The sequence below is a fragment of the Pholis gunnellus genome (assembly GCF_910591455.1).
Source record: "Pholis gunnellus genome assembly, chromosome: 1".
NCBI lineage: Eukaryota > Metazoa > Chordata > Actinopteri > Perciformes > Pholidae > Pholis > Pholis gunnellus.
Genome location: NC_136528.1, coordinates 1141112 through 1158313, shown reverse-complemented (window position 1 = coordinate 1158313; position 17202 = coordinate 1141112). Strand labels below are relative to the sequence as shown.

The window sequence follows — 17202 nt, the reverse complement described above, 5'->3', positions numbered from 1 at the left end:
GTGTGTGTGTGTGTGTGTGTGTGTCAATGTGCAGCACAATGAAAGCTATTCAAACACACTTTACAGCAGTCGAACCCACAGACTGCAGACAGCCGATTGGACGTCGGAGCCGAGCGTCTCCATCATCTGTTGCCTGGTAGATTTCTGTGCCGAGAGCTAACCATTGGTCTCTTCTCTGCTCTTCTCCTCATGCTCGCCTCTGATTGGACGGCTGCTTCCTGCGCTGAAACTTGCTGACTTGAAAAACAGGTAAGAAAAACGTCACGTCATCTTGTTGTTCTTTTACTGAAGAACTGACGTATGTGGTGTTTATGCTGAACTGATGAGTGGAAATGATCCTGGTTAACTTGTAATATATAAATGCTGTAGTACTACATATATACTGTAGAACTACAGCATTTATATACTGTAATATCTGGAGATATTTACCATCACAAAGGTCCTCGTTGGTCCACTGGGCTCCTAATACCGGAGGTCTGTTAGGGTCTCAGTCTGTGTCTATCTGAGTGGATCCAAATGGATTCTACCGTCTCTGGCTACGTGGTGCTTCATCATCATCATCATCATCATCATCATCATCATCATCAGGATAAAAGCATGTTTTTTATGCTGACGAAGGCGTAAACTGTATTCTTTGTATATTTCGTGTCGGCGTTCTGTGTCGTTCTGGATTGTGTGTAATTATCCTTTGAACGATGTTTTGAGTCTGACTCACTTCACGTCAGACGGATTCGTAGATTAGGAGATGCTGGGTCGCTGGACCCCACCACGTCGCCTAAACATGTATGAGCGAGACACACACACACACACGTGGTGGTTTTGTCTCTTTTTTTAATAACTTTGCATCTCTTTGAAGTGTTGTTTGTATCTATATTTAGTTGTTTGTGTCTCTTTGTAGTTCTTTTGTGTCTTTGTAGTTCTTTTGTGTCTCTTTGTAGTTCTTTTGTGTCTATTTGTAGTTCTTTTGTGTCTCTTTGTAGTTATTTCGTGTCTCTTTGTATTTCTTTCGTGTCTCTTTGTAGTTCTTTTGTGTGTCTTTGTATTTCTTTCGTGTCTCTTTGTAGTTCTTTCGTGTCTCTTTGTAGTTCTTTCGTGTCTCTTTGTAGTTCTTTCATGTTTCTTTGTAGTTCTTTTGGGACTATTTGTAGTTCTTTTGTGTCTCTTTGTAGTTCTTTCGTGTCTCTTTGTATTTCTTTCGTGTCTCTTTGTAGTTCTTTTGTGTCTCTTCGTAGTTATTTTGTGTCTCTTTGTAGTTCTTTCGTGTCTCTTTGTAGTTCTTTTGTGTCTCTTTCACATGTTGGGCCCTTGGGTCTGTGCCCTGTAAACACATCAGCTGGTGGTTTTCCTTGGCGCCCTGGGAACCCGAGAGTGAAATATAAATAAAGTTATTATTATTATACTACATATGGTAGAAAAGGCCTCGATGAGACAGTTCTTTGACGTATGTCCTCTCTTGTACGTCGCACCTTCTCGCTCATTTACTATAAATATAACACGTTGAACCAAACCTCCATCATTTCAAATCCAATATTCCTCCACTGATGTGGAACCGCTAGTGGGACGGCCGCACCAGTCCGCGACGCTTAATCCATGAAATCAATGTTCACGACAGTGAGAGCGTCTCTGCCGCGGTGGCAAAGCGGCAGCGGCAGTTGATCGATGTCACGGGTCAGCGGAGCCCTCTGGACTCACGTGATTGGCTGGAACATAAAGGAGGACGGCTTCCAATGACTCGACAGAGAGATGTGCAATTACAGCGGAGAAGAGAGGACGGGTCGATGTCTTTGTCTTTGTTCAGCTCGCTTCTTCTAATGATCTCAATCTTCCTCAACAACACTGCAGGTTTTATGTTTAAGTGATTATTTTCATTAATCTGCAGATAGTTCTTTCTATTTATCGTTAGCTCTGTGAAATAGGGAAACATGTCCCGGGTGGTGTTTTTAAATGTGACATAAAACAGGGAAAAACAGGGAATCTCCATATTTGAGAGTCTGAAAACAGCACATTCAGACATTGTTGCATGAAAAGTTACTTCAACGATTAATAGATGATGGAAATCGTTGCCGCTCTGTTTACGTTATCGGTTCTGAATAGTTCTCAGCTCGACGCTGAGTCGACTTGTTCTCTGACTCTGAATGTCTCAGTCTCAGTATTAATGAAACAGAAGAATTCACACCTTATTTTGTGATTTAAATATAAACGACTCTCCTTACAAATATGTTTCAATGCGCACAAAAAAAGTCATTGTATATAAATGTAAACAATATCAACATATCAAGAAAATAAGGACAAATACATTTCTACAAACGTAGCTGAATTCATTACTGCGGACTGATGTTTTGAAGCCTTAAGTTTGGCATTTAGGCAGACGCCATCTTGGTTTTTTGCAACCAGAAGAGCCACGAGGGGGCGGAGCTAAGTATATTTTTAGGACCAAAATCTTACAATTAACTTCCATGAAGTGAAAAAAAACTTTAAAAAAAACTTTATTACAATCGTCATTTATATTTGATACAAATATGAAATGGGACGTCTGTATTTGACCCATACTGTGGAGGAGCAATTTCAGAATCTCGGACCTTCTCGACTTAAAAAACTAATATTTTCTGAACCAGTCGTTCATCTTTTGTTTCCGACGATTCAATCAGGAAACCGTCACGTCGGTCTGAGAGCTGAAGAGCTCCGGTTGTCCCTCGAACATCGTCCACGAGAAGATCAAACTGCCGTGAAGCTGTTTGTGTAGAAAGACGGAACTCATCTGCTTCAGTGTTCTCCGGCTGAACGACACGCCGACTTGGTTTCGGGTTCGGTTTGAGCTCCTTGTTGGAGTTTCCTTCGTGTTAACGTGTTCGATGTGAGATGTTGAGGATTCCTGAGCGGCCGAAGCGGATCAGACGACTTTGAAATCCTTTAATCAGCAGTTGTTGTTCCTGGTTACAGTCGCCTCATCAGACTTTATTAATCATCGCTGGTGAGCTGAGAAGAAAGGAGCGTAACTTAAGAACCTGGTTCTATTTATAGCTGCGTTAGCTGCTCGTGTTCTGTCTGCTTCCTCCTCTCCTTTAAGTTCTGGTGAAGAGGAGGAATGCCCTTCCTCTGCAGCCACACATCTCTGCTGCAGAGGCCTTCTTCTGCCTCTTGACTTCTGGCTTCACCGTCTGGTTTTCTCCACAGTGTGTGAGAGTGAGTGTGTGTGTGTGTGTGTGTGTGTGGGAGGCTCACTGTGGCCCTGTAGGTCCAGGAGCCCCGAGCGCCGCATGATTAAAAAAGACTTCTCTGTGCCAAAAGTCAGTGAGCCGAAGAAGAAGAGGAGATATCCTCCCGGCTGCTGCTGCTGTTTGGACTCGACTCAGTTTGGATTTGTTTTCATTATTCTGATGGAACGTCTTCATTCTTTTGCTTTTATTCATTTCATTTTGATCCTTTATTGAACCAGAAAGGTCCCATTGAGATACATTATCCCTACTGTGTCAGCAACACAAACATTGTGTGAATCCTCTCTGGCAGCTTCTAACTTCAACATTTCTACGAGGAGTCCCGGTTTAGGAGTGAAATAGGAAAGAAGAGACGTCAGTGAGGAGACGTGGTCGACCCCGTTTCATTCTCTTAAAGACGTTTGATTTGTTGAGCGATAAATAAATGAAATAAAGACGCTCTCTCTGTGACGACGGACAGAGAACGGACCGTACCAACAGCATTAATCATGGGACAGTCTGTTCAGACGTCCTGTAATTATTCCTCGAGGAAGACGACATTTAAATGTTAAGACAACACTAGTAAGCAGCAGCGTATTAACATGCTGGTTGTTATATTTATTCGCTCACGTTAATATGTCGTGCTGGTAATTTGAGTACTTCATCTGTTTGATATTAAGGACCTTCACCAGGACTTTGTCTTCATCAACGGGAGTTTCTTAGAAAAGCATCGTAATTATAATAATGTTCTTTATGAATATGTCTCCAGATGTACTTTGATAAAAAGTAAACTGACACTTACGAGCTCTTTCCAGAGCTTTCATCCACGTCTTCCTCGCTGCGTGCTGTCACGTGACTGAAGTGTCAAACGGAGGTTGAAGCTTCATGAAAGCGGTTATTTTGTGTGTAATTTGTGGTTACTTATCGACAGGGATGGGTATCATTAGGACTAATGCTAGTTCTCTTATTGGAAAAAAAAGACAATTACTGAAGAAAAGAATCCACATTTCTTTATTATTCTTGTATTCTTGTACTCCGTTCTGTCTCTAGAACACAAGAACACATCAGAGCCGGATCGTTTCTCGTCTCTTTATCACCCGGTTTGACTCTGAACCCGTCTGAGATCATCCGTGAATGGTCTGTTCTAAACGCTCGAGGAGTGATTGGAAGCAGAGCTGACACGGAGAACGCCGTGTGTCACATGGAGGTGTGAGGAAGAGTGTGAGCGACGAAGGTCACCAAACAACAACTGACCCGTCGCCATTAATTAACCGTGGACTGCTGTGCTCTCTTCAGTCGTATTGTGACGGTGGGATGTTTCAGCGTTCACGCTCTCCTCCTCTGAGAGGAAACACTGACATTCATCGTCCGTCTGTGTGTCGTGATGTGTTTTTAATAAAGAAGACGGCTCTTCAGCTGCGACACCGGACTGACCTCGTCACACGTTATTGGTGATATTTAAAGTTTATGTGAACATGAGATACAACTTTAGAGATTCAAGCTATAGCTGGTCGGTGGCCTGAAACGCCCTCCAACGTGTCTTTGCCGTTTTTAGGTTTCCTTTATTTTACTATAGTTGAATCAGTCGTAAACCTGCAGTTCTAAAAATAGAATCCATTTATTCACGTGTTAAAGCTGCATTCTCTCTAGTGTCCACCAGGGGGCGACTCCTCTGGTTGTATAGAAGTCTATGAGAAAATGACTCTACTTCTCTCTTGATTTATTACCTCAGTAAACATTGTAAACATGAGTTTATGGTCTCAATCTCTAGTTTCAAGTCTTCTTCAATACAGCATGATGTTCATTTAGTACATGATGGTCCATTTAGAGTCACACAGACCATAAAGCAGGGGATGCTTTAGGGGCGGGGCTACACGGTGATTGACAGGTCTCTACCAGAGACGTTGTCCGGTCTGGAAGTTGTCCGTGTTTTCGTCTTACAGTTTAAACCTTTTCACAGTGCTTTTTTTTCACTTCATGGAAGTTAATTGTAAGTTAATTGTATACTTAGCTCCACCCCCTCGTGGCTCTTATGGTTGCAAAAAAACCAAGATGGCGTCTGCCTAAATGCTAAACTTAAAGCTTCAAAACATCAGTCCACAAAGCAATATGTGTCACGATGACTACGTCCACTTCTTATATACAGTCTATGAATACTCGCTTACAGTACGTCCCTCCAGTGGAAAAGGACTGAACTGTCCACAGTCAACCCAGACATCAGTTACATTCAAGTCTGTTAAAACTAATTTAAAAAACTTTAAATCCAGAAGGTTCTTCTGCCTACAACTCAAAAACCTTTCTAACTTGTTTCTTAAGTTACAGCTTTTCCAAACAAAGATGGAGGACATCTGTTCCTGTGGAATTTGTTTTTTGCTTCAACAAAATGTTTAATGCGTATTAATGTTAATGTTGTAGCTCTCTGTCTGCGTAATAAGTGTCTCTGAACAGAGTGAAGCTCTGATAAGATGGATGAGAAATAGTTCTGCCTTTCAGATGTAAAATAAAAGATCTCAGAACATCTACAGCATTTATTTAGGTAGAAAAAGAGTGTTGTCTTTCATCCACTGAGTTTATTTTGCCATTAATGTCAACTTATTAGAGCCTTCCTGCTGCTTCTGTTCATCCGTTAAACCTGCTCAGTCCTTCGTCTTCATTATCAGCTGCTGTGTTGCTTCCTGTTAGTTTAAACTCCGAGAGAACAAAAAGCTTCTGCTTAATGACTCAAATGAGGCGGGAAAACATCTCCTAGAGGCGTTTATTAGACCTGGTTTTTACGTAAATGACACTGACGCAGAAAAATAGGAGTTTTCTGGATGATTTAGGTTCATTTCACAGCATTATTTTGTAAATGTTTTTAGGAAAATTTAAAATAATACAAATAATAAAAAGCTTCTTCCATCTTCAGAACATGTTGTGTTCACAGTCTTTGACTTTATTTAAATGTAGAATTAAAGAAGCTTTATTGTGAAAGGCACCGAGAGGGAACGTAGGAGGTTTTGAGGAGGAACCAGAACAGATTATGGATCCGGTTCAGCAGAGAGCAGCGAGCTGATTGAGGGGAGAGAAATCAATGAAACCGAGCTGTCGAGTCTGTTTCCACTGGTCGCACATTTCTTTAATTTGCTCTCTGAAAGATGTGCTTTGGATTATTTAATTTCTGTATTTATCCCCCTTTGGCTCAGAGCAGTCGGTGTGCTCGTTGTTTTATCAGCTGGCGTTTACTTCTGTAGTTCAGCTGAAGTGGACTCGAACCACCCGGTCAGTCCTGGTGCCGGTCCAGAATGTGTGCAGTTAATAAGTCATTCATCATAAACACGGAGGAGTGACGTGAAACTGGGAGTTTGGATCTGAGGATTTACAGCTTTTCCTTTTTAAACATCTTTTTCTCTATTTTTCTTGAAAGGTATTTCATTTCAAGCATTCGTCTCGTTGCTTCCCGTCACTGTTTCTGCGTGAAAGGATGTTTTGTTACCTCGACGACCAGTGAACCTTTCTTCTCATGTCACGTCATTGTTTCATCAGAGGAACCCGACCTCGCAGCGCAGTACATGAAGTACACGCATACATATTTAAAACAAAAAAAAGCCAAAAACATCAACAAATTCGAACATGCAACGTCTCCTTTCTGAGTCCCAACATAAGCGAAGACATAACTGTGAATTACTGTCACACCGTCTCTGTTGGAGAAACCCACTGATTCACAATTTATTTTGACCACAAATTCATAAACGAAGTGCTTCAAACGTTCAGTGAAAACATTACTGACGGTATAAACACACACGTGCAGGCTGCACCCTTTCCAGGATTTATATCTTCTGTTATTTCATTTCTATGATTTAATGGTTCTTCTCCCGTCAGACGTGTGAAACACCAACAAATAAAAAGTGTTTGAAACTGTAAAAGCTGTCATGAACTGAGTTATGTCGTAACGAGGCGGAGAGAAACTAAGTGGCTGGTTCTTGATGTGAGAATGTCAGAGATTATTATTTGAGGGCCTTGTTTTCAGCTCCACAATGATTCTAATATCTGAGAAAGCACGATGGGAACGTGCCAAAGTGCTGCTGTGACTGAATCAGGAACACAGAGTCTCACATTCTGGTGTCGGAGGAGTCGTTCTGACGGGTCAGTCGGTAGAGATTCATCGCACACTTTAAATATCTTCTGCTCCTCAAGAGGTCAACTGTGTGTGGAAACATGAATGTAACGTAGCATCACTCATATCCTGTTTTTTTTATCTACAGTCATGTTCAGGAGTTGGTTCAGAACCTGGTGCTCGTTATAAACATCTACTCACAGGAACATTGAACTCCTCCGCCTCTGGACTCATTGACCCACCTGAACTCCAATATTCTTAATAATAATGGGTTTTATGGGGAGTTTTACTTTGTGACCGTTGTAGCGGCCTAACTTCCGTATAAACTAAACCGACTTACGGCAAAGTCACAGACAGAAATAACTATAGTTTAACGACTTAACGTTTAATCCGCACACACTCGTCACAGCGTAGGAAAGAACATCGCTATCAACAGACGAGTGAGAACTTTGTTTTCTGTAGTCCAGCGTAGCATTACAGCATGGTGGAACTAACAAGCTAGCTAGCTATAGCTAACTGACAGCTGGCTAGTTATCTAGATAGCTAATTTCATCATGCTGTAATGCTACACAGGTTACAGAAAATAAACGGCGGTCTAAGCGTTCCCTCCTCCTAACTCCCCGCCGCTCCAGAGAAAGACAAGCTAGCTAGCTAGCTAACTAGCTAACTAGCTAACTAGCCACCCGTCTCTTTGAACTTTGTCAAACAAATCACCATTTTTCTTTTGTACAAGTCAAATTACCACCAATTCATTTTCTATGGTTCAGCCTCTAGAAACAGACTCTATAAACCTTTTGTCTTTCTTCATTTCCTGCTCTGAACTTTCTGTTTCTGCGTTTGTGGGTTTCCTCTGAGGATGACCCACTCAATCCGCCCTTCATCACTCCTCTACTGTCCCTCTCATAACCGGGGGAGGTGAATGTGTGAGAGCCTCAGACACACGGAGAAGTCTTTACGGGGCTTTTTCTTGTGTCGTAGCCGCCCTCGAGCTGCTCTGACAACAAGATCAATGAGACCCAATGAATGTCGCCCAGGATGCTATTTGGGGTCCTAACAGGAGACATGAAAGAGCCCCCGGCTGCCATATCGGCCCAAACACCCCCCGCTGCTTATGGATCTCCTTGTTCCCCAGCGAGACCCCCGCAGGGAAATCACCTTTCCAAATAGCAAGACGCTCATCTCCTCTGAAATATATATATATATAAATATATATATATGCAGCGCCGGGTAATGAAGAGGTGCATATGCTCGGTGGCATTCCCCTCTATGCGGTGTGCAGACCTTCAGTACAAAGTAAAAACCTTCTCCCGCGGTGTCGGAGCTTTGATGGAGACGGATGGAGCCGTCGTGGCCGTAATAAGATAAAAGTACTGCGTGTTGACATTTCCTGTTATACGGCGCGAGAGTCACGTCGGGTGATTCCTCACGAGGACGTAATATAAAAGACACTCTGGAGTTCTGCAGAGTGCAAGTCGATTGCATTTTTATCCGCATGGCTTATGTTCCGTAAACTGACAAATAACATACAGACGGGAGAGTTACAGATAAACCTGCAACGCGTGTAGCATCAGTATGTTTATTCATGATCTTTATCAGTGTTTGTGTCTTTGTATTCTGTTAAATATTGCTCTCACCAGTGGCTCAACAAACGAGACAATTACTACGTTTTCATGCACAGAAAAAACAGTTTTTACGCCCTGAATCCAATAAAGACAGTATTGGTGCTGAGCTCGTTACAAGGCATGAAAAGCCGGTGCAGACTCAACATTCAACATTCAAGAGATTTATCATCTTCCATAAGTATTTCCTTCTTTTTTTGGCAACGCTTCTCTCCTCCAGCTTTGCTAACTGTTGGTTAATCGGTTTGTGTTCAGACTGACAGGAAACAGGAGCGAGGTCGTGTTTCCAAAGCATCAACACATCAACACATCAACACACGTCTTCATCTGAAAAGGATCCACTCAGAATAATTCTGAATATCCAAATGAAATATACAGTTTACATGACTGGTCTCAAATTCACGATAATGTCGTATAATAACATTGTTTTGGTGCCAGAAGCTCATCCATCATATAAACAACAGCACAAAACAAGCTTCACAAACCTCATTGAAGGACCAACTGATCGATGTCTCCCATCTTCAGTGGGCCAAGAATTATAATCAAATTACAGTTCAACTGCAGTTAAAGGTGAAATGTTCAAACAAACAGACTCTGTGCTCTTGTTGTGATTCTTCTTTAAGACATTGAGGCTGATCATTGAACCTGATCATTGAACCTGATCATTGAACCTGATCATTGAACCTGATCATTGAACCTCATCATTGAACCTGATCATTGAACCTCATCATTGAACCTGATCATTGAACCTGATCATTGAACCTGATCATTGAACCTCATCATTGAACCTGATCATTGAACCTGATCATTGAACCTGATCATTGAACCTGATCATTGAACCTGATCATTGAACCTGATCATTGAACCTGATCATTGAACCTGATCATTGAACCTCATCATTGAACCTGATCATTGAACCTGATCATTGAACCTCATCATTGAACCTCATCATTGAACCTGATCATTGAACCTGATCATTGAACCTGATCATTGAACCTGATCATTGAACCTGATCATTGAACCTGATCATTGAACCTGATCATTGAACCTGATCATTGAACCTGATCATTGAACCTCATCATTGAACCTCATCATTGAACCTCATCATTGAACCTGATCATTGAACCTGATCATTGAACCTGATCATTGAACCTCATCATTGAACCTGATCATTGAACCTGATCATTGAACCTGATCATTGAACCTGATCATTGAACCTGATCATTGAACCTCATCATTGAACCTCATCATTGAACCTGATCATTGAACCTGATCATTGAACCTGATCATTGAACCTGATCATTGAACCTCATCATTGAACCTGATCATTGAACCTGATCATTGAACCTGATCATTGAACCTCATCATTGAACCTGATCATTGAACCTCATCATTGAACCTGATCATTGAACCTGATCATTGAACCTGATCATTGAACCTGATCATTGAACCTGATCATTGAACCTGATCATTGAACCTGATCATTGAACCTCATCATTGAACCTGATCATTGAACCTCATCATTGAACCTGATCATTGAACCTCATCATTGAACCTGATCATTGAACCTGATCATTGAACCTCATCATTGATGAAGGGGCAGCAGTTCCAGGTCATTGATGAGGACGGGTTCCATTAAGGTCTCAGTGATTATAATGGAATATAAATCTAAACACTTGAAAGTAGGAAGAGATTGTTTGTGTGAAACAATCGGTCGATGTGGTCGAAAGCTCAGAAAAGAAGCTCGTCAGACCTTTGAGTTCATTATTATTGTTTCAAAGGTCAAAGATGAACCTGATTCTTCCAGATTCATTCGTGTTTTAAACGTGTGGATGTGTTTCAACTCCTGTCATCAGTGTCTTCTGTGTGTTTTATAGTTCTTTGTCTTCTGTGTGTTTTATAGTTCTTTGTCTTCTGTGTGTTTTATAGTTCTTTGTCTTCTGTGTGTTTTATAGTTCTTTGTCTTCTGTGTGTGTTTATTGTTCTTTGTCTTCTGATTCGTGACGTTTTTATTTGTTTCTGTGTTTCAGGTCTGGTGAAGTTGGCCATCCACTGCGTCACGTGTCAGAAAGTCGCCATAAAGATTGTCAACAGAGAAAAGCTCAGCGAGTCTGTTCTTATGAAGGTACGACGTGTGTGTTTATTCAGTGTGTGTGTGTGTGTGTGTGTGTGTGTGCGTGTGTGTGTGTGTGTGTGTGTGTGCGTGTGTGTGTGTGTGTGTGTGTGTGTTTGAGGCTTTTGAACCCGTTGGCTGTGAACTCTGATCCTCGGATGTTTTAGATTTAGTTTTCATAACTAAAGTGAATCTTTTATTTTCATGGTTGTTCTTAATATCAAAGGTCTTATATACGATTAGGCTCCTAATATTATATATTTGTATTATTGCCAACAGTGCACATTAATCAACATTTCAGTTTCCACCTAAATGTAAACATGTCAGATAGCTTGAGAGCTCGTTCTCTGTCTGTAGTCCCTGAAAAGTGTCCTGATGTTGATATCATCAGGACACTTCAACAGCAAACACTATAGTACAACACAATACAACACAATACAACACAATACAACACAATACAATGAAATACATAAATACATAAATACATTACAAGTAGCAGATGTGTTAAAGCTCTCACTTCTTCCTGACTTCCTGTCCGTGTCTCTCAGCTCATTGGTTCCCACTGAAGACGTCGATCTTTATATATTTATGAGAACTTTGATGTCTAAAAATTCATTTCCTAAAAATAGCTGCAGAACTTTTTTCTTTTTTTTTTAACAAACAGGAGGAAATAGCTCGTTTGTTTGGGGACTATTTTTAGCGGCGGATGAATCCGCATGTGGTGCTGTTTGTTGGTGTTGATGTGTTGTAATGAAGCTCAGCGATACATCAGGATGTGACACACGCGTAATACTCGTTTTCACACCGAACACGAGCTCTGATGTGTAGAACTACATCATGTTTCACAGAAGAAGGTTTTATTTGTGACGTTTGTCTTCCAGCCTTCAGAATCACAACATATTCATTCTGAAGCTGAGGTTGAGTTTAAATAACAGACCAGCGGAGGAGAAGTCTGGATGCTCTTTCCCCAACAACACGACAACACACACGTTGTCCTATTGTCGCCTTCGTCTCCATCAGAGAACAATCGGCCTGTTGTGTTTCTAAAGAGCCGAGAGGGGAGGAGACGAGGAGACGAGGAGACGAGGAGGCAGATGCTCCTCCTCGGTTCCTATCGGAGCTCCGTCTGCTGACGTCAGCGTGTTCGATGCCAGCCGAGCTTCTCCTCTGTCTGTCTGGTGTGAGTGTGAGTGTGTGTGTGTGTGTGTGTGTGTGTGTGTGTGTGTGTGTGTGTGTGTGTGTGTGTGAGTGCAAGTGTGTGTGTGTGTGTGAGTGTGTGTGTGTGTGTGTGTGTGTGTGTGTGAGTTTGAGTGTGTGTGTGAGTGTGTGTGTGTGGGGGGGGGGGGGTCTCTCCCGCCCTCGGGTCTTATTTTTAGAAGGTGCCAAGGCCCCCGTTGTCATGGCAACAGGCAGCGAGTGGCTGGAGTTGTGTTCGTTGTTTCTCAAACAATGAAGCCCCCCCCCCCCCCCACACACACACACACACCCATAGAAGAGGGGATCTGGAGGAGTTGCATGTTTAAAACATGATGCCCCCCCCCCCCCCTCACTCTGCTGTCAGCTGGCGTTCTGAACACGTTTGGTCTGAACTCGTCCAGAGAGCTGCAGGTTCACGTCCTTCTTCTTCTTTAATCCCAAACTTTGTGCAGCGTCGGATGTTTTATTTTGAGGTTTTTTTACACACACACACACACACACACACACACACACACACACACATTTACATTTCCCTTGTTACACGCGGAACCTTTTCTAAAGAACAATCCGGAAACATTTCCATATAAATACACGTGTTCATCCCTGACGGGTACAGTTTAAATCCAAAGCTGTTTCACTGACGCGAGCAGCGATCTCTATGAACACGTATCTGCATATCAATGAAGACTCTAACGGTACAATACTGATTTGATGAGGATACCTCAGTTACAATAGCCTCCCGATATCACGTGGATATGACATAGAGGAGCCTCTAGCTTGGTGCATTATTGAACATATTAACGTGAACGCTACAAATTCAACCCAAAGAAGATTGTGTCTGTTTGTTTATCCTAAATGCAAATCTGTCGTCCATGTTTGCACGCGTGTTAGCATCGTTCATTCATGTCTCCAACAGCTAATGTGCACACATTTATGCAAACATGCTGTTGTGCGTCCGACCTTGTGTCTACAAGCTTGTGTGTGTTTGTGTGTGTGTGTGTGATTCTGGTGAGATGAGCAGTCTGACATTTACATCACTACCTCAGAGATCAACACCTTGCAGCTGACCGCAGCATCGCCCACATGTCAAACCTGGCATTTACACCAGAGCCTCATTAGCCCCTGAGCTGCTAGCATTAGCCGCTAACAGACGGGACTCTTTCAAGTACACGTTCACGTGCCGCGAGGCTGACTCACATACATGCTGTTTGGTGAGAGGAGATTCATTCAAACGCATTTTTATATCAGCAGCGTATTCTCACTTAAACAAACATCACTTGGTCAGTGTTCCTACGCTTCAAACCACAGCTCAGTACACGCTTAGTGTCCTTTCAGAGTAAACTTCCTCCAAAGGGTTAAAGGTTTACTTGGTTAGGTTCAGTCAATAAAAGTACTTCTCCGTATTACGGCGTATACTCTACCAGAGACGTATACGGCGTCTCTACGTCGCTCCTCAGTCCAGATACGGTCACTTCCTGTTCACTGGTGGCAAAAAAAAAAACACGGTGACGGTCGTGATCCAAGATGGCGACGGCCAAATCGGCAAACTCGAGGCTTCAAAACACCCGTCCACAAACGTCACCGCGACCACGTCTCATATACAGACTATGGTGCGAACAATAAAAGTACCGGAGCGAGCTTCAGGCGAGGGACGATCGGTGTGTGTGCACAAGCTTCTCACCCGCGTGTGTGTGTGTGTGTGTGCATGCTTCTCAAGTGTGTGTGTGTGTGTGTGTGTGTGTGTGCATGCTTCTCAAGTGTGTGTGTGTGTGTGTGTGTGTGTGTTTGTGTGTGTGTGTGTGTGTGTGTGAGTGTGTGTGTGAGAGTAAATCTTTTTCCAGTTGAAGTGCAGCAGATTGTTGTGTGTGTGTTGAGCTCCTCAGAGGTCAAAGCTGAACCTCTCATGCCCGACCGGACTCATTTCATCTCCTCAACGAGTCGCTGCTCGTGTTAATGTTGTCAATACCGACTTAACTGTGTGTGTGTGTGTGTGTGTGTGTGTGTGTGTGTGTGTGTGTGTGTGTGTGATGGAACAAGATCAGACGCTCATTTCTGGTATCAAGAGCAGCTTTCTCATCAATCTGATCGTTGTACGATGTTCAGCATCATTTCAGGGTAATATCATAATTAATCATATTATTATAAGTATTATGCAGCCTGGATTCAATTATTATAAGAGATTTTTTGCATTTCAGTGTCTGAATATGATATAATATATAATATATAATAATGATTAGATTATTATTTCATACATTTTAGATTTAAAAGAATCAGTTGTATATTTTCTTTATATTTGAATTTAAACTACACAATAAAAACTCAACTAGAATGATCCTAAAATTTACCAATTCATATTTATTCTGTTTAAATGAGTTTATGATTAAATTCTAAACTAGAAAAGCTCAATTATTTCTTAAAAGGCTTTTAAATGTTACATTTTTTAAAGCGTCTATAATACTGGATTTCACAAATCCTGTTTCCCACTTTTAACATTTACAGTTTTGAATTTTGTGACGATGAATTTGAAGTCGAGGAGCTCTGATTGGTTCAAACTGGAGGTTCGATTGTGTGACTGCTCCTCAGTATTCTTTAGTAGTTTTACTAGTACTTTACTTGTACCTATGACATCATTAACTTATGACATCACTAACGTATGACATCACCACCGTTACCTGACGGCTGCTCCACAAACAGACTGATGTTCTGCTTGTTGGTCACATGTTGTGATGAACTTACTTGTGAGGGTTTTATTGTGTTTGAGACGACCAGAGTTCTACAACGTTTCCTTCTCTCTGATCATGATGCGAGTCTCACGCTGTACTGAGACAAAGAGACAAAGACACAGAGACAGAGAGACACAGAGACACAGAGACAGAGAGACAGAGAGACACAGAGACAGACACAGAGACAGACAGACAGAGACACAGAGAGACAGAGAGACACAGACAGAGAGAGAGGACGTTTGAGACGAGGACGTCTCACTCCAGAACTAAGAACGTACCGATAACAGAACCGATGACTCTGGGCCGCATCGATACTCTGGGTTTTTACTCCTTTACGACCCGGTTTCGGGGGGTTCCCTCGTGGGGGGACGGAAGAGAAACCGTCACCGTGCTCCTGGTCTCTCTGGTGATTTCGTACATTCTCGACCTTCAGCTCCTCCTCGTCGTTCTGGATCTCCTCGTCACGCGATTCCCCCTTTTTGAGTGGCAGAGTGGCGACGGAGTCGATGACAGATGAGTGAAAGGATTCTGATTGCGATCCACCACAGAAGAGAGCATCCGACCTCCCGATGGTTCACCGCTGACCTTAATCCGTCGTCACATCAGCCGTCTCTCTGCACGACCGTCGCCTCCGCTGAGGAGCTTTTCAGTTTGGTTTGTTTGTCAGAAGGGTTCTGGAAAAAAACCCACTACAGGCCTGATTCTGATGAAATCTGGAGGACGGGTTAGGAAAGGTCCAGATACGGTCACTTCCTGTTCACTGGTTGCAAAAAACGATGGCGACGGCAAAATGGCTGAACTCAAGGCTTCATAACGGCAGTTCACAAACCAACGAGTGACTACTCTTCACATCTCCTTTATTTAACCTTTCCTTCTTTCTCTCCTCTTCTCTCATTTCCTTTCCTTTCTTCTCGCTCTATCTCCTCTCATCTTCTAACTCCTCTCCTCTAATCTTATTTCCTTTCCTTCCCATTCTTCTTTCTTTTACTTTCCCTTCCTCCCTTTTTCCTTTTCTTGCATTGTAAATTCTAGTTAACTCGACCTAAAATAAATCAAGTTAATGTACTTAAAGTTGATTTGGTATTGTACCTTGTACTAACAAAGAAACCTCTTATTGAAACATTAGATGTGCGCTGAGTGTACTTGGAATTACTATTTCAAACAACTAAATCATTTTAAGTGAACTGTACTTTGTATTCAAAACAACACATTTATTTAAGTTGATCGAACTTCCCCTTCCTCAATTATTTTTCTTTAACTCCTCTTTCCTTTCATCCATTCCTCTCCTTTCCTTTCCTTTCTTCCTCTGCTCTTCTTTCCTCCTCTTTCCTCCTCTCCTCTCCTCTTCTTTCCTTTCCTTTCCTTTCCTCCTCTTTCCTCCTCTCCTCTTCTTTCCTTTCCTTTCCTCCTCTCCTCTCCTCTCCTCTTCTTTCCTTTCCTTTCCTCCTCTTTCCTCCTCTTCTTTCCTTTCCTTTCCTCCTCTCCTCTTCTTTCCTTTCCTCCTCTCCTCTCCTTTCCTTTCCTCCTCTCCTGGTTCATCACTCCGTCCCTTTATCTTTCCGTCGTTGCTCTGAATGGATTTGCGTAGCTTCATAAAACGTCTCGTCGGTCCGTTTGATTGGCCGTCTGTCCGTCTGTCTGACCCGTGATTGGATGGAGGATCTTACCCGGACGTCATGGCAACAGATGGCGGGTTTGATTACCGGAGCGGACGTTCCAATTTATCGCCCCTCGTGGCCCCTCGGCTCTGCATCGCGTTTCAATTAAACGGGGATTTGGATTCGGTCCTCGTTATTCATTAAGAGGAGCGATCGGGCGCGGAGGCGGAGGCTGGAGGAGGCTGTTGTCATGAGTCAGGAGATACGAGACCCTTAAACGGGGCGTGAACGTCAGACCGGCCCTCCGCCGGGCCAGACACTGAACTTTAACTGGCGATCGCCGTCCTGCAGTTTGACATTCAGGGCTGTGAAAGTGAAAGTCAGCTGAATTAATTACCGAATAGACGATATTATGTGAATGACAGCTGGAGCAGCGTCGGGCTCAGATGGACATGAAGCTCTCCAGGTTGACTCATCAAGATGAAATATGACTGAACATCTCAAATCTGTCCTGCAGCAGAATCCCAACGTCCTCCGTCCGTCCGCACGCTCAGCACGATACGTACATCACATTTCAGCCCAAACACACAGTTAACCAACAGAAGCTGTGTGTTCAGACATCGTTTGAAACTTATAGTATTTCTCTTTTGTTTAGTTTTGTGTCT

General features: G+C 42.6%; 1 protein-coding gene across 1 annotated transcript in view; it reads left to right on the top strand.

The window, feature by feature from the left end:
• LOC306700272 (serine/threonine-protein kinase BRSK2-like) overlaps window positions 1-17202 on the top strand; it is a gene marked incomplete at both ends in the record, with an annotated part of 89270 nt that overhangs the window by 36834 nt on the left and 35234 nt on the right. The window contains one exon of the mRNA XM_079165239.1: window positions 10937-11031. Coding sequence (XP_079021365.1) covers window positions 10937-11031 — 95 coding nt within the window. The remainder of the gene's footprint in view (window positions 1-10936; window positions 11032-17202) is intronic.